General features: G+C 33.2%; 1 protein-coding gene across 1 annotated transcript in view; it reads left to right on the plus strand.

Moving 5' to 3' along the window:
* The window catches only part of LOC143064592 (uncharacterized), a 38,661-nt gene extending 25,242 nt beyond the window's left edge, over positions 1–13,419 (plus strand). The window contains exons 17-23 of the mRNA XM_076237511.1: positions 1,147–1,331; positions 2,732–2,813; positions 5,652–5,969; positions 7,421–7,506; positions 7,890–8,019; positions 9,719–9,903; positions 13,093–13,419. Of these exons, the coding sequence (XP_076093626.1) occupies positions 1,147–1,331; positions 2,732–2,813; positions 5,652–5,969; positions 7,421–7,506; positions 7,890–8,019; positions 9,719–9,903; positions 13,093–13,179 (1,073 nt within the window). The 3' untranslated portion in view covers positions 13,180–13,419. The remainder of the gene's footprint in view (positions 1–1,146; positions 1,332–2,731; positions 2,814–5,651; positions 5,970–7,420; positions 7,507–7,889; positions 8,020–9,718; positions 9,904–13,092) is intronic.
* Positions 13,420–19,052: the final 5,633 nt, after the last annotated feature.

The following is a 19,052-nucleotide window of genomic DNA, read 5'->3' on the forward strand; positions in this document are numbered from 1 at the left end:
GCGTATAAGAATCAGAACAGTTGAAGAACGGGCTATATGACCAAAAAGGACGTTAAAATGACATCACACATATATTGACCTACACCTAAAGATTTACCATGGTGATCGATTGAGAACATAAGTGGCGCTCCATTGTGAACAGTTTAATGTTTCAACATTTCTACATCACCTTTACCAGGAGTTATTCCCTTGTAAATGCAATAATTTAGGGATAACACTGAAGCTATTTAACCAAGGTTTAAATTTTCGGCTAAAGTTATACTGACGCCAACAAATTTGATTCGCCGTCATAAAATATCTGTGTCGCCAATCGGTCACCATTGTAAATCTTTAGGTGTAGGTCAATAAATAAAACAATGATGTAGTTATATCTGTGATGTCCTTTATTTTAAATCCGATTGGATGGATGTGATCAAGGTTACCAGATTTTTTAAAGTGAAAGAAAATCGACTATATATGAGAACATTAATTAAAAAAAAATACTGATACTAGCTTTGTATCAATCTCGCTTTTGAGGTCTGGAGTCGGTTTCACAACAGATCTTACGACTAAGTTTGATCGTAAGTATAATGATTTCTTCATGACCTAAGATCAATTTTAGTCGTAAGTATTTTGGTGAAATTGACTCCTGGTCTATACTTAATAGTTATCAAAAGAACCAGGCTTACCAAGTTGATGATGAGAAAAAACGGGTTGCTGATGGTTAAAATCTGAAGGATATATGCTGTCGAAAGATGCTGTTAAGCTTTTAAGGATTTGAGTTAAACAAAACAAAATGAAAATATTTTGCCACATTTGCTACGCATTTTCATCTTTGTATTTTCTTTATTAGGAACAACCATAGCCAAAAGAAATTACGCATCTTCATTCAAGGTCATGTAATAAAAAAGGCAATCTTAGAATAAAAAAAATTATTTAGAATTTAATATTGATTCGGCAATAAGTGTTAAATTCTTTTAACAAGGAAAACGAATAATAGTAATCCGTTCGAAACTGGTTGAATAGTACGACACCTAAAGATGATTGTTTATGTATTATTATTATTTCCCAGAATCTTAGGAATTTATTAGATAGGATAGATTTTACTATTTATTCGTATGCATCAGTATTACTTACAATGCACTTTTTGACTTTTTTGCTTGATAGAGGTCGAGCGATGTTTAACTTTCTGGTATCACATGCGCAGTTATTATGCAGTACATATGGGGACACTACAGATTACTATGACAGATGGTACTGGAGAAGAAACGTTATTGTTTACCCGATCGGGCAATCAGGACAAAGAATGGATAGAAGAAAAAATAAACATACCAGCTGTAGATGATTTGAAGGTACGTAAATTTTACTTCTCTCTCAATTTAAAAGATATGTTACTCATTAATAGGATAATAAGAAGATATGGTATACAACTGCCTCTAAGATAACTATCCAATAAACATCGACAGATAAGGAAGGTTGGAAATAACATCATGTCATCGTATGACCTTTTATAATGAACACATTAAAGTTACACTGAAGGGAATGATATAAAAGGTGCTTGGATAACAACGAAAAACAATTTAAAGCAAAAACATGAGGCTGAATTCAAACAAAGGCTATTGACTTGAGATATTCACACAAAGACGTACGTTGGCCATTGTAAAACAGCATCACATTTTACCATACTAAAACTCAGTCGAAAAGTACTGAACTCGTCACTCATATTAATGAACAAGTTTACCCTTTACACATGAAATATTGTTGATAGACAAATTTGAAACTATAGAAATAAACTAATCATAGATACCAGGACCAAACCCTGTATATACGCCAGACGCGCGTAACATTTACAAAAGACTCAGCAGTGACGCTCGAATCCAAAAAAGTTAAAAAAAACAAAAAAGCCAAATAAAGTACAAAGTTGAAGAGCATTGAGATAGAAAATTCCTAAAAGTGTTGCCAAATAAATGTTTTCTAAATCCAACACAAATCTGAACCTGATCCCACGGTCTTCATAGATTCGTGTAGAAATTATGAATATAACTTATAAACAAGACTGCCAACACTGATTAATGAATGCTCAATTAACACGTAAAAAGTAAAATCACAAAAATACTTAACCCCGAATGAACAATTTTCGACATATCAATCGAATTATTTTGGTTTTTTGTAAAATTGTCTATTTTCGATTCTTTTTTAATTCCAATTATGAAAGACACACACCAGAAGCATCGATCTAGTGTAGGTATACTTCTTGCTGTCTGGTTGGCATATGTGGCAGCAATAATACAGTTTGCATCATCTGAATACCTATATGATAAGCATGACAAAATCTACACTAAGAAGTTAAAGGAACGCAGTCATCAATGGACCCCTTCAACCTTGAAATGGTTGATTATTTCAAAAGAACTAGTGGGACTTTAAATAGCCAAAAAATATCAGTACGATCATATCTACAAATAGTCTGTAAGGCCTCATATTGTCTATTGAATCCACAAAGCTATGTGTTTCCTAATTTTTTAAATGAGTTCTGGGAGGAACGGACCTTGTAACAATCTCGCCACGCGATCACAATATGCAATTGCTGTTCAAGATCTAAATGTTGCATATTGCTTCCTAAATCAGCGATTGAAGCTTCTTTAAGTCCCTAACCTTTGGATGCATTTAGAGGTTTTGCCTTTCTTTCTTGTGCTCGAAGACTCGATAGCACAGCCATTGTTAAAGTATATTACAGAATTATTTATCCTTACAGCTTACAATTAACGGAACCTCAGGGCCTGGTTGGATGTCAGATATGGCTATAGATGGTATATATTTGGTTCCTGGTACCTGTGGTAAGTATGACTTCGTTAGCGTTATTAGAAAAAGGATCCAACTATCATTTTTAAAACTCACCTGGAGTATATAAATCAGGAGAAAAGTGGCATATATCAAACAAAGCTAGAGGGAGTGCACAATAACCGAATTTATATTAAACCTCATTTGATATCTCAGGTTTATTGTATTCAGAGGTAAATAAATAGTGTAGGATTGGGAATGCCACATTAAAGGCTGGCAAAATCAGTTATATGCCTGGAATGTCAAAATCATGTTTATTTATTCGTACGTATTTAAGTTAGATAATTCCTTCTGTATTTGTTATGCAAAGCTTTAATATATTAATCGGATATTTGTTAAATGGACATTTAGTTAGTAAGTTTCGTTCTATTTCTACAGACTATGTGGTCCTTTGACATTATATAATTGGTTTTAACTTTTCAGCACTTTGCTCAAAATGTTTCAATCTATAAATTTGTAGCCTCCCAAAATTGTAAATTGTTAAAAAAAAAAAAAACTGTTACCCAAACTTTTGTCTGAAATCTTAACTGTATTAGCAACAATATTTTCTCCTTTTGAAATTAAAAAAAAATCAGCCTATCCCTTTTGCACAATTGAATGCATTGTCTCAATGTAATGTGTCAACTCATCTAATCATCGGTGTCTGTGCAGTGCAAGCATTATACCTTCAGAATGCTAGGTCATGTTATTTTTTTTAAAGAAAATTCAAGTTTTACCTCCATTTCTTCACATTTTTAGCTCACCTAGATCGAAGGGCCAGCGTGAGCTTTTGTCATCCCTTTGCCTTAATCGCCGTCCCTTAACTTTTACAAAGATTATCTTCTCTGAAACTACTCGCCTGAATTTAACCAAACTTTGCCATAATCATCAATGGGGTATTTAGATTTTAAAATGTCTCCGATTTATACGCTTGCAAACAAGCATGGCCTGCATGGCTAACAATAGGGATAAGATGTATTTTTAGTAGGGATGGCAACGAGTACTCGAGTACTCGGGTACTCGATCGAAAGGCCGAGTACTCGAGTACAGTTTTAGTACTCGGATACTCGTTTGACTGTTATACATCTTAAGATATTTCTCTTCACATGCCCACTCACTTTAGTTCTTTTGAAATAACCCATTCGTTATACTTAAATAAAATCAATTAACACCATAAATATAATATATTGAGGCTACTTTTTGTTATAGTAGTACCAGCAACGTCCTTTCCTTCCGAGGGAATTTTTTCATATACATTTATTGAAACAAAAATAGAAAGTCAAACAGTCTTTCGTCTGAAATTGTTGACCAGATCATATTTCTAAACAAGAACAAAATGACCTGCGTTAAACCCTACACAACTGATTAGAAACATTTTTAACGGTGTTTGTTCTCGATCAACACTTTCATGGATTAATAATTAACTCATCACAAGCCGTAAAAACTTACCTTTGTTTGTTAATCAAGATTTCTATGTAAACGTAATTGGTATGAGATGTATATCTAAATTAATTTAATTACTCTGTATTTGAAACTGAACCTTAATTGTTTTTTTTTTCAATTTAAAGATATAGGTGAGAGCGACATTCCAACCCAAAAGTCGAAAATAAACTGACAACGGCATGGCTAAAAAAAAGATCAGACAAACGATAACGCAAAAAAAAAAACCCACAGAAAAAGTAAGACTGAACAACACGAATAAGCACAAGTAACTGAAGTCCAATATTGTTGTTGCCAATAAATGGACAAGTCGTATTATAAAAAAATACGAACTCCTAAGAAACAGACGATACAAACATGTATATTGTCTACTTTGTCGGACTGTATATGTAAATACTTTTGATTTTTGTTTGGAATAACGTTCATGAACACGAACACAAACAATTATTGCTGTTATGATTATAGGTTATTTACAGAAACGGCAGTCGGTAATTCATTGTTTAATTGACACAAACAAAACAGCATCAAGCTATGTTTGTAGTACTACGTTTGTCTTTCGTTAACATGTTTATGAAAGGTATAAACAAAAATACTGCATCCCACCTAAAATCTAAACTTTTCAATAAACATTTAAGCTTCACCCGAGTACTCGTTAGTACTCGAGTATCATGACCGAGTATCCGAGTATTAAATTTCAGATCTTTTGACATCCCTAATTTTTAGTCTTTTAAAACATGAAAACCGCTACAGAAAAATTAATCTACATAACTGTCAGACGACTACTTGTAGAAGTAATTATATATAATTGACCCTTAACAAGAATGTTTCCAAATTGGTTTGCTTTATTTATGACTTCTATCTCGAAAATTATAACAGAAATGCAGAAACTTTGAATATCAAAAAGGGACAACAAGACAAGATCTACAAATAAATCAACATGATCGAAATCGTCAGTCAAACCTTATTGTCTTTTTTTTTAACCATGGCGTTGTCAGTTTATTTTCGATCTATGGGTTTGACTGTCCCTCTGGTATCTTTCGCCATTCTTTAATTGAAGTTATTAGTCTTTATTGACGATGTTTCTCAATTTTTAGCATGTTTGCCTATTATTTTGGAAGTTATAATAGATAGATATCCACTTTAAATAGAAGAAAAGACCAGCAAGACAAACTTTACCAATACATTAGTATGACCGAAAGGGTTAGTTAACTGCTTACTGAAGCTATGGTCTGTAATGGCGATTTTCCTAATTTTTCCGAATTACCTTGAAAACTGAAATAGATACAAAGACACTTGAAGAAAGGAAAATGTCTTTTTTTAACTTATTTGGGCTTTTCTTTTAATTAATTTACTCAAATTTTATTATGAAAAAAATACCATTTCCAATCTCACTTTAATGTATGTGAATTTTACAGAAAGTCCTCTAACAACACTCTCTCCAACTACACCAACCACAACAACTGCTCCGACCACTACAACCACTCCGACCACAACAACTACTCCAACTACAACAACTACTCCAACCACAACAACAACTCCGACCACAACAACTACTCCAACTACAACAACTACTCCAACCACAACAACCACTCCGACCACAACAACTACTCCGACCACAACAACTACGCCGACTACAACTACTTCGACCACAACAACTACTCCAACTACAACAACTACCCCAACCACAACAACTACTCCGACCACAACGACAACAGTTCCTACAACTAAAATAGGTATAATGAAGTGGCATCGACGGAAATGTGGATGTAGTGTTTTATTATTTTACTTCTTCTAAATCATCTCGTAAGACATTTTGAAGGATTGTTCACATGTAATGTATGCATCCTTTTTTCTCTCTTATGGAGTATTTGATTTTCAGACTTAACTAAAATTTAAAGACATGACTATTTGCAAGGAGATAATGATTAGTTCGATTTAAAAAAACAAAGTAGCAACGAGCAATTCTCAGCTTCTTTCTTTTCATGATTATTGACACAGTCACTATCCACTATCCACGGGAAGACTCACTTTCAACGTTTATTTACGAGAAGGTACCCAACTACTTTTTCACCTCTCCGCTTCAAACCCTTATTTCGCTGTCAATTCATTCTCAAATTTCTAGTTTCATACACCATTCGATTCAGGATTTTTTTCTTTCAGATGATATGCATATATTTACCCTTAGAGGACCCCTTACCTCCAATACACAAGATTCATCAATAAATGTTCATGCGATCATGAAGTCCGCCTACAAAATACAACAACTACCGGTTTAGAGCAGCCAAATTCAATACCGCTTGTGATTGGTCAATTCATAGGGTCATTCAAAAGTAAAAGGTCATCACACTCTCTAGATTTAACTTAATCATTTGTGACTCTCTAGACTTATCATTCACTGTTTTATGCAATTATCTAAGACTTAAACTTTAAAGACTAGATGAATAAATATATCCCATATATTATCTGATTTCTTAACATTTAACTAAAAAATACACCATTGAAATGATATTTCTAGCATCGTTTAGTTCTTTTTAAAAAGTATTCAGTCCTTGAAATTCTTTAAACTGGTAGTTGATGAATATATTTGTTTAGGGGCCAGCTGAAGGTCGCCTCCGGGTGTGGGAGTTTCTCGCTGTATTGAAGACCTATTGGTGACCTTCTGCTGTTGTCTGTTTAATGGTTGGGTTGTTGTCTTTTTGACACATTTCCGATTTCCATTTTCAATTTTATTTGTAGGAGGTCCAAACACGATCACATGAAAATTTATTGACAAATCTTGTGTATTGGAAGTAAGGGGTACTCTAAGGGTAAAAACAATGCAATCATCTGAAAGAAATAGTTTTCATGAATCGAATGGTGTATGGAACAATAAATTTGAGAACGAATAGACAGCGATACAAGGGTATGAAGCGGAGAGGTGAACAAAAGGTAGGTGTGTACCTTCTCGTAAATATACATTGATAGTGGGTCATCACCTGGATGGAAACAAGGACCTGTTGTTATTGACTCTGAACGCAATACTTTACTTATTCTCATTCAAATGAAGGAAATAATAAAAGGGCGGGTCGAGATGTAACTTGTTGATTGAGCTCAGCATTCGGTCTCAAACAGTTGCTATATCAAGTACTGGGTTTTTTTCATGAAAAAAATATACAGACTTTATCATTGCCTCTTTTCTCTTCAGTTATTGAATGTGGATTTGAACAAGGACAAACATGTGCATTCGAAAATACTAATGACGACGACTTCGATTGGACTTTAGATAAATCAGTAAGTTTTATTAATAATCAAATGAATAATGGATATTTATCTACATTTGTATCACATAGTTCTGCTATTTTGATTGTATTTGTCGTCGTCTATGTGTCCTTTTTGTGTCGATCAAAGTATTGTGTTATAGCAATCACTAAAATATTTTCTTGTCGAACAAAGTATTGTGTTATAGTAATCACTGAAATGTTTTCTTATGTCTAAAAAAGTATAGTGACATAACAATCACTTAACTGTTTGCTTGTGTTGAACAAAGTATTGTATTATATCAGTCGCTGAAATGTTTTCTTGTGTTGAACAAATAATCGTGTTAACTGTAAAACATGACAACAAACAAACACAATTTTGTTTTTTCATATTATGAATATGTCATTGCAATACAGGGCTCAACACTCACCAAAAACACTGGTCCTTCTTCTGCACACAGTGGTGACCAATATGCCTATATTGAGGTAAATGGTCAAGAGCAGGGCTTTGTGGCCTTTTTGAGCTCAAAGAATACTGACCTGTTCTGTAAGTATTTAAGACATTTATTTATATATGTTGTGACTTTACCCTTAATTATCTAACAGGTCTTTAATTAGTATTTTTGTGATTATTTTAGTATTTAACTGCACTTGTTTTTCTTGTTACTAGCTTTCACGTTGTCTTTATGCATCGTGAAGACAGTAGAGTGTCTCCTCGTGCTCCAGGTTCATGCTCTTATAATATGCAAGTAAATGGAGTGTGTGCCAGAGAGATATGATTTATTGGCCTTCATCCGTTATCTGCTCTTCAATCGGGTTGTTGTCACTTTGACATATTCCCAATTTTTATTCTCAATATCAATTACAACCAGCCGTCGATTTTAAAATTATCGGATATCTGTCTCTTTATTTCCGATGCAGTTGGTAGATTTACGAAATTTCCCCTTTGCCCTTGATGTTGCTTAACTATTGTAACAGCAAAGTTGTCATCTGATATCTGTTCTTTGCTTTTACACTAGTCATTTTGGTGGCCCTTTATAGCTTGCTGTTCGGTGTGAGTCAATGCTCCGTTTTGAAGACCGTACTTTGACCTAGAATGGTTTTCTTTTACAAATTGTGACTTGAGTTACGAAGTTTTCCCACAAACTGTTGTGTGCTGGTAACACCAATGACACCATTTAGTAACACTATTGACATTTTAAGTAATTGATGTTATGTTATATTTTTTTTTTGCTTAGTGTTCTTTGTTTTATTTCAGTACTTAATACAAGTAAAAGTTAAACTGTGTTGTCAATGGTGATACTTTTGTGTCATGGTAGTTACTGAAGGATCAGTAGCGTTACTATATACAAATGCAATAATTTTTATTTTTTATTACCAAATGAAAGTTTGTTACTGCCGTATACGAAAAATTAGGCATTATCTTATCATTTAGTCTTACACATTTTACATATATTCAGTTTTAGTGTATATTTCAATATTAACAACAGACATAATTATGAAAGCTATGTTGTTTTTCATCAATTTATTCTGAAATGTATGTTCAAATAGAATGCATTCCTATAAAAATGATATCAATTAGTAGTAATTTAAAACTTAACAACAAATTGCTACCCGTTTAAGAATAGCAAGACATAGTTTAATTTATAAAACAATGATATTAAAACAATGATATCCGAAAAGCATCGGTGTGATATCTTTGAAGCTATTGCATGGAAATTACCATCTTCCAATCAATTTAGGACCATCAAATACTAATTCTGACGAAATTCCCGAAATTTTCCTCATCTAAACAAGCATTTGTATTTTAAAATGACATACTATGTTTAGGTGCATATCAACAGGAAACTATGATTCAAGTAAGTTTCTAGGACTAATTTTCCTTTGAACAGTTTGTCAGCGCAACTTTTCTTGAACCACACAATAAATGTTCATGAAAATTTGTAGTCAATTAGAACATATTATGCAGATGCACATATTCACAAGAAATTTAGAAAAGAACCCTTTAGGGGTTGTGTGTCTTTGGACTTAGGAATATGGTGAGTTTTTGTTTGTCCATTGACAATGTAGGGGCGTGGGGGTATATGCGCGTGCTATGAAAAGTTGTTAAATTTCCCTGTTCATTTGTATGAACCTCATATTTCACTTGTTTTGATAATGAATTATATAGATATTACAGTTTGTGTTCCAATAATCATATCTTACATCGTTGTTCACTTGTCGAATTATTATTGTGTTTATTTCAGCCTCTTCGTTTTGCCTAAGGTTTTATTATCACATGTATGGCAAACATATTGGATATCTATCAGTGTACGCACAAGAACGCGACTCGGGCTTTTGGTCCAATGCTTGGCATCTTTCTGGAGATCAAGGAAATAAATGGATAAAAGCTAGTGTTGATATTACTGGTAATTTAGAGTCAGACCTTGTTGTAAGTATACATTTAGAATATCGGTTATTCTTTCACTATGCTCCTCAACTTCGTACTTTATTTGGCCTTTTTAACTTTTTTGGATTCGAGTGTCACTGATGAGTCTTTTGTAGACGAAACGCGCGTCTGGCGTATATACTAAATTTAGTCCTGGTATCTATGATGAGTTTATTTACAACCACTGGGTCGATGCAACTGCTGGTGGAGATTTATTTCCCCGAGGGTATCACAAGCCCAGTAGTCAGCACTTTTTGTGTTGACATGAATTGTCATTGATATGGTTATATTTATAAATTTACTGTTTACAAATTTTTGAATTTTTTGAAATACTAAGGCTTTTCTACCTCAGGCATAGATGACCTTAGTTGTATTTGGCAAAACTTTTAGGAATTTTGGTTCTCAAAGCTCTTCAACTTCGTACTTTATTTGGGCTTTTTAACTTTTTTGGATTCGAGCGTCACTGATGGGTCTTTTGTAGACGACACGCGCGTCTGGCGTATATACTAAATTTGGTCCTGGTATCTATGATGAGTTTATTTATTCACACTGTTCCTAACAGAGTAAACCTCATATACACTTTCATTTGTCGGTTCATATAATTGTACTGAGATCGCGTAAGCGTATTATTATTAGCAATGACCTTAAATAAATCTTAATCGTTGACCTTTGACTTCGGTAATTGCTATGAAGTATCATATTTTAGAGGGGAGAAACTCAATTTTGATTGGACTGTCAGTGTTAAAAAATATTGGGACTATGTATGGTAGAAATATTTTTTTCCAAAGTGATTATTCTGATTCTAATATAAATAAACTAGCAATTTTCAATATCGCCATCAGTATATTGTAGAAAATGTACTGAAAATATTAGAACTTCATCTCAATCAAATGTTTGACCCAAATAAGTGAAAATTATAATCACAAAAATACTGAACTCCGAGGAAAAATCATAACGGGAAGTCCCTAATCAAATGCAAATAGCAAAACCAAATGCTAAAAGATATCCGAAACAAATGGATAACGACTGTCATGTTCCTGACTTGGTACAGGCTTATTCTTATTAAGAAACTGGTGGATTCACCTTGTCGGTTCTTAGCAGAGAGTCACTATATATTGCATATCGATGGCATCATAATGCTTGTTACTTTTGACACTGCTGTTGTTTGTTGTTATTTGATATTACTAATTAGTTTGTGCTTTCTGTATCTTTTTTGCAGCAATTGACATTTAAGCAAAATGACAGAATATTTGAGCGATTAAAAAAGGAGTTTGATTGTCAAAGTATCGGATATTTAAGCGAAAATATAAATTAAGCACAGGAAATTTTAGCGAAAGAATAAAAATAAGAATGACAAAGGAGTACCTCTTCTGATCTAAATATTTAATATGTTACCCTTGCTCAACACGGGAGGTGGAGGTAGAGTCTCGACCAGAATAGATTTAAGAAAATGTGTTATAAAGAGTTTATAACGCACAAAATTCAAAACATCTTTTAACTATAAGAAATATAAACACTGTCATAAAACATAACACTCGTCAATGTCATTAGTTTCAAGTCAGTTCGGGCTTGAAATTTATATCCAACGCTTAACTGACATAGATATCTATCCTGATCGAAGATTCGGGTAATAAGTGGGGAATACGTTTGCTTAACAGACGGACGAGCGGCTGCAAGTGTTTTCGTGTGATAACTTGATAACCGTTCTCACATTGCTCTTAAATGCGCTGCTATTGTTTCTTATACTACAATGGAGGATAAGTCCTATATTGATGATTTCCACTTTTGTTCGTCAGAATTAGTATTTTATGGTCCTTAAGTGCTTGGAAAAAGGCAATGTCCATGCAGTAGCTTCAAAGTTATAGCACCAATGCTTTTCGGATTTAGATATTTTTCTTCCTATGTGACGTTGTCATTTTCTGACGTCAAACACGCGACTCTATACACTAAAAGAGGGACGAAAGATACCAGAGGGACAGTCAAACTCATAAATCGAAAGAGGTAATTAATGTGGTCGACGATTTTCATTTCTGTAGTTCAGGAGTTAAAGCCCTTGATAGTTTAAATAGTAACACTAATAAAAATAATGAAAACCCGTCTTGCTGTCAATTCGACAGCCTGGTGATTCAACAACGATTCTGCTGATCAATTGACATTTACATTTAGCTTTTGTAATTTAGAAAAATAAAATCTTAACCTTGCGTTGCAATTTTTTAAATACGGATACTATAATTACATGTAAGTCAACTTCATATCATTCTACTTTATCGATGCAACATATCTTTTTCTAACTTGATATATTTTATCTTCCCTCCTCATTTAATATGTAGCGGTGTCTATATACTTTGGTTGATGACACGCCTGTCCTTTATAATAGGGTGAATGTATGAAAGACGAGATTTTGTGTAACACGATTTATCCTAAATGCATGGAACAAATTTAATTGTATGCATAGCAAGAAATAATTAAGAGGTAAAATAACATAAATACAAAGGAAACATCAAAACGGAAAGTGTCTTATTAAATGGCAAACTCAAAAGATCAAACTGTTACTCATCAAACGAAATTAAGAAATACTGTAATATTCCTTACTTGGTACAATATGGTTACTTTTATGGTGTAGCCATATATATGAACAAACATTACTAAATGATTTTATCCTATAATATCTAAAATGTCACTCTTTAATTTTCAATGTGTGTCAATAAAAACCAGGTTAAATGGTGAACATGTCACAATTCTATCTTTTTCCAAATAAGGTACACGAAATAAATACATTTCAAACTAATCAGAATGTGAAATATCAATTACATATAGCTACCGACTGAAACATTCAAAACACTTGAATGAAAAAAAAAAAAAAATGGAAAACAACACGTTAAATAATTTGTAGCATCCGAAGCGCTTTTCTGGATTTACCTTCATCTGGAACGCTCAAAGCCAAACATTTGAAATCCGAAGATGTATAAAAAACGAAAATCGTGGAAGAGCTATATTTCAAAAATACCTAAAATAAATTGCCAAATTCATCTAAAGCCTGAGGGAGTTAAATCATGTCGGATGACTTATCTGGTCGAGAAAAAAAATATGACATAAAATGTAGTTCAAGTTAAATATAAGACTATAAAGTGTGAATAGCAAATGTTTTCCAAATTCTCGCAATAGTATTTTCTATATTGATATTTTTTTCAGATTGAGTTCGAGGCTTCGAAAGGAAGTAGGAATAAAGGTGATATTGCAATTGATGATATAACATTGAGTACCGGTTCTTGTAATTAGTTTGTTACACTAATTGACTAATGTTATCTGTTCTAGAAATGTACCTGTTAGTCCAGCTTAAATTGCCCGACATTCTCCTTTTAGTTTTGTTATTATATCAGAAGATATTTACTAAAAAACCAATTAGAGACTATAAACAAGTGTTTCAAGTATTCAATGACATTTTTCTTTGTGCAGCTATTTTTTTCTGAAACAGATATCTTATTAAATGTATGAAAAACTAATAAAAAATCAATTTGCATTCAACAAATGTGTTCTTTATGTACTATAATCTTATTAAACCATACCATAGTTTGCTACACATTGAACATTTTATTGCGGCTCCAACGTTTGTATAAGGTTTTAGTTTTTTCTTATATTTAGGCCTCGACATCGATGAAGACATTAAATGTCGAAATCTTGTATCTACTGTGGGTAATTTGGTAGCGTAATTGTTATTTCTTACTTTCATAAGTAAACCTGATTGAAAGTACTTGCTGGATCATTTCAAGACAAAAAATCCCTACATGCACTTTACGAAACATAATATTAATCAACACATATGACTGTCTGTTAATTAAGAAATAATTGATGCAAGCTTTACTATATTGTGGTTTTAACATGGTAGGCATTATATTTGTGATTATTTTTTTCCCGAGCGATAGTGATACGCTCTTCCATGCATGTTCTTTATTTGGTAAACAAGCAGACACATGCAAATATATGTTTTTTTCAGAGGGAGTAGCTTTGAAAAGCAAGCACGAACGTTGCCGTATCTAGGTCATACATGTCATCTACAAATTGTAACACATAGTAGTCATTCATTGTATATATGTATAAGAAACAACAATTCATTTTTCTGCAGTAGTCAGTATACGCATGTGCAAACACATATTGGGTTTCGAGCATGGGTTTGTTTACAAAGCTAAAGAATGACGTCATATAAGAATTTAGGACTTTCTTGGTCATTCAGCTTTTCAAGTTTGAGTTCTTAAACATCCTTTGCTTTCAAATGTTCGGCTTTAAGCGTTCCCGATGAAGGTTAATCCAGAAAAGTGCTTCGAACGCATGGAATTTATTTAGTGTTATTTTCATTTTTTACGGGCACTGGTTTGGTATCGTTTCTTGTGTACTATTAGTCCGCGAAGGTATCATCGGCAGTAACCCGGTAATTACATGATTTATAACAAACCTTTCGCAGATCGAGACCATTTTCGAGTATTGTCTAGAGGAAACGACGATAGTCAGTCGGAAGGGGACGCTAAAAGGCTGAGCCGTGTTATGAGAGAGCAATATCTCTTGCACGTTAACGACACCCTTGTAGATTTCGAAAAAGAGCAGGATAATGCTGCTACAAGGCAGCACACGCATCCGCAAAGTGGAAAGAGATCAATATAAGTTGCAATAACTTGTTTCCTAATCCACTATGAATAAATATATTTAAACTAAGTTCAAGTGTCCATAACTATGGGGAAACCAGAGCATCTTATCTATATTGAAGTGTGCATATCATGAACACGACATTTTTCTAACTATATCATGAAACCATATAGAACCCACTGGTTCTAACAATGTATGAGGCAACCATAAAATCTATATGATTTTTATAACAATATACAATGCTACTATTAAACCACAAGATTCTTCTAACAATGAACCAGAATACCATTAGACTCAAGTGATTCGTCTAACAAAAAGTATAATAATAGAAAAAAAAAAACAACTGAACTCCGAACCAAATGACAAAATCAAAAGCTCAAACACATCAAGGAAGGGATAACAAAAAAAGTATCATGTGACCGTTATACCAAAGAACTCTTCGTACACTATAGCTATATCCATATACGGGTTTACCTTATATGCATATACCATTATATCAATGGTATTTGTTTCTAACAATGCATCATGATATTATTTGACCCACAATATTCTTCTAAAAAATATCGCGGTAACAATAGACCCACATAATTCATTCTACTAACAAAATCTATTGGTACCATTAGACACTCGGAATTCGGTTAGCCATTTATAATGATACAGTTAGAACTACATGGTTCTTATAACAATGTATCATGCTACCATTTGACTGACAACCGGATTTTTTTTACTTTTTGCTTATTGTATGGCTTTCTTGGTGGTTGATTTCTTTTTGAGAATTGTATGAAGAGCTTGCTTGATGTAGGAAATCATTTGGTTTATTGTATGTAGGGCTTGCTTGAAGTGGGGATCATTTAGTTTATTGTATGTAGGGCTTGCTTGAAGTGGGGATCATTTAGTTTATTGTATGTAGGGCTTGCTTTATGTGTCATACGTCATTTGGGGCTATTTGTATGTAGGGCTTGCATGATGTTTTACGTCCTTTCGGGGTTATTGTATATTGGTCTTGCTTGATGTTTACTTCATTTGATATTTTACGTTTTTTTCTAGAAATTTACTATGAGGGTCGATTGAACAACAAAGCTTACGACGAAAGAAATGATTTCAGCATCCCAATTGTGACCTTTTCATTTAAATTTCAAGTTAAAAATCATCACTTACATTGTAGTGAATTTTACGGACGCCATCATGAGTTGGTTGACCGTTATGAAATATCCGTTATACATACCATATCGGATATGTTTTTTTTTTTTATGTCGTAACTACAATCCTTTTCCCTTTTCATGAATGTGACCTACCGAATTAGACTTTTTACCGGATTTGTAATAACACAAGCAACACGACAGGATCTGCTTACCCTTTTGGAACACCTGAAATCACCCCAGGTTTGATGCGGTTCAAGTTGGTGTTGTACCCCTATTTGTGTCATTTTGCTCATGCATAATTATCAATATAATGGAATTTGATGCGACTGTTAAGGTGGGATGTTTAGCGCTATCCAATAGGTGACACTAAAGACGGGAACAATTCCATCATTGTACGGTTCCTGTCGAATCGTCAGATGCAGTTAGTTTTCAGCACTAAACGTTTACTGAAAGGAAACATAAAAAAAAACTTTCATTACTGAAAACCTTACAAATCATTAATACAATATTTTGCACAGACTAAACACATTGCGTGAGAAATGGTCAAATAAATTGGTTTTGGACACATGACGGGTCCATATTGATTAAACAATCTGAGAATTATCGTCCCGTCCGAAAGTGGTAATTTCAAGGCAAGACATATTTAAGTTTGGTGGGTAAGTTTTCAATGTATTATATTTCCATCGGAAGACAGTGAGCCATCTGATACTATGGACAGTAACACTAGATTTTGCTAGTTGTGGGTGGTCAGTTGATGTCTATGTGATACAAGACCAGAATTTCCATGAACAGTATGTGTCACACCTGGGAGCACGTCAAAGTAACCTTAACCACCAGTATCCAAACACTCTTGGTCAATCAAAATTCTCATCCATTAGATTTCGACCAACAACAAAATATTTTACTTCAACAACTTCATTCAATGAAAAATAACTACCAAATTTAGATATGACTTCTGAACAAATGCAACAAATCCAACAGCAATTTCCTTAGTTTACTAATCAAGTACAAACCATGTCTCAAAATGGATATCATCAACAACCTGAGCAGTACTTAAACAAAAGACAGCAACCCAACCAACAAGGCGGGATAGAATATCAATACTACCGTGACAACTACAAGCCTGATCCACCTCGATATGAAAAATTTCTCAAGAAAGTTAAACAGGTTGGATGTGAGTACTAATTTAACAAGTCTTTTAGTTTGCTGATCGTTTTTTGTTACAGTTAATTGAAACGTGTTCATGGTACACACAGATTAAATAATAGACAATTATATTTTACAATATAAACCTGCATTTAGATACTAGGTACTCGATATTTTTTTAAATAATAATTTAAAAGGTTCTATAATGATGGTCTCAGAGGCTTGCTTAGTTGGTCGATACAACAGATGTCTATTTTATGTGACTTTTTTAAAACTCGAATGAACATTTTATATAATAGTTGTCTTATTTACTTACATTTACAGTTTATTTATATCAGTTCTGGTCACTGCTTACAGGATTGGGAATCATATAGGCTAATACATTAGTATGTAGGACTGATAAAGGTAAGATTCATCGGACACAAACAATGGAAATCTTGAACTGGTAATATCATGATATAATTTTCATGCCATTCGTCTAAATTAACCAAATAATATATTATTCAAACCAACTAGCTTAATTAAAGTCAACTATTAAACAATGAAATACCAAGAACACACAGTGTGAAATATCACAATAAGAATAGAATATAAGATATTACCAAGTAAAACTTTACTCTCATCATTTTATCATAAATGAAGATCTTTATTTACATCTTTCTAGAGCATTTGCAGGTTTTATCTTATGATTGACTTTGATAGACTAAGTACTTGTTACTTAAACGCTAAAGTGGAAGAAAAGGATAAGTGTTGATCTCAGTCAAGATCAGTCATGTTATTGTCGAGGTTAGATTTAGTATTACTACGTATAGAATTTGACATTATGTCAATTATCTAACTGTTTATTATCCCTCATTGCTAAATGTACATATACTCGCGCTTTCGGTTTTACCGCCGTCAAATTATTTTATCCATGCAGAGTACAGATAAATGCGCAACCGTAAAGGGGCACTAGCTACGAGATATGTAAACCATTTTAGTGTGCAAAGCTCACAATATACCTTTTCTGAAAGTAGTGTCATAGGTCCATAAATTATGTATACAATTATGTCTATACTGGATCCACTATCTTGAGTATTTTGTTCAATAGGAACATTTTCCCCCTTCTTCTCATTTGTTTTAAAACTGTTCCGGCGTTTCTCTTTTTTTAAGTAATTTATTAAAGTAATCACTTTCTCAATTCCTATCAACTATAATCTAGAAAATTGGTTAATAGTTGTATTGAACTTTTTTTTAACATTGAATCATACCTTTGATGATAAAAATACTAATTATATTTATGTTTACTTTTCAGGTACCTGTTGACTTGTTCAGTTATCTACAATTATCTCAGAGACATATAATAATGTACAGAACGTATCAACCATATGTAAAATTGAGTGAAAATGAATGTCACATACTTCAATTATGTTAAACAAAATGCCATGTCTTTAAGATAATTGAAATTACACCAACAATATACAGATTTCCAAACGCTGTTTGTTTTTGATATAGTGCATATGTTGGTTTTAAGGGGAAAACCCTACCATGATTCAAGTTACTAATGCAGCATTTTGTATTTTATTTACAAAAGTATGATTTTTTCGAAATACTAAGGATTTTCTTATTTCAGAAATAGATTTCCTTAGCCGTAATTGGCACATTTTTTGAGAATATTGGGTCCTCGATGCTCATCTTTGTACTTCTTTGACATTATAACTATTTTGATCTGAGCGTCACTAGTGAGTCTTATGTAGACGAAACGCGCGTTTTGCATATTAAATTCTAAGCCTGGTAACTTTTATTACTATAATAACACCACTGGGTCGATGCCATTGCTAGTGGACGTTTCGTCCCTGAAGGTATCACCAGCCCAGTAGTCAGCGCGTCGGTGTTGACATGAATATCAATTATATGGTAATATTTTTAAATTTCCTTTTAACGAAAGTATAAATTTTTCGAAATACAAAGGATTTTCTTATCCCAGACATAGATTACCTCAGCCGTATTTGGCACAACTTCTGGGAATTTTGGGTCCTCAACGCTCTTTAACTTTGTATTTCTTTGGCTTTAAAACTTTTTTGGTCTGAGCGTCACTGATGAGTCTTTTGTAGACGAAACGCGCGTCTGGCGTATTAAACTATTTTAACTGAAGTGCTGCATGTGTGCATGTACTTTTAATAATAATAATTACATAGTAACTTTTATATTTGACATTGCAACTTATGATATTGATCTTTATAATAT

Source organism: Mytilus galloprovincialis, chromosome 2 (genome assembly GCF_965363235.1).
Source record: "Mytilus galloprovincialis chromosome 2, xbMytGall1.hap1.1, whole genome shotgun sequence".
Classification (NCBI taxonomy): Eukaryota; Metazoa; Mollusca; class Bivalvia; order Mytilida; family Mytilidae; genus Mytilus; species Mytilus galloprovincialis.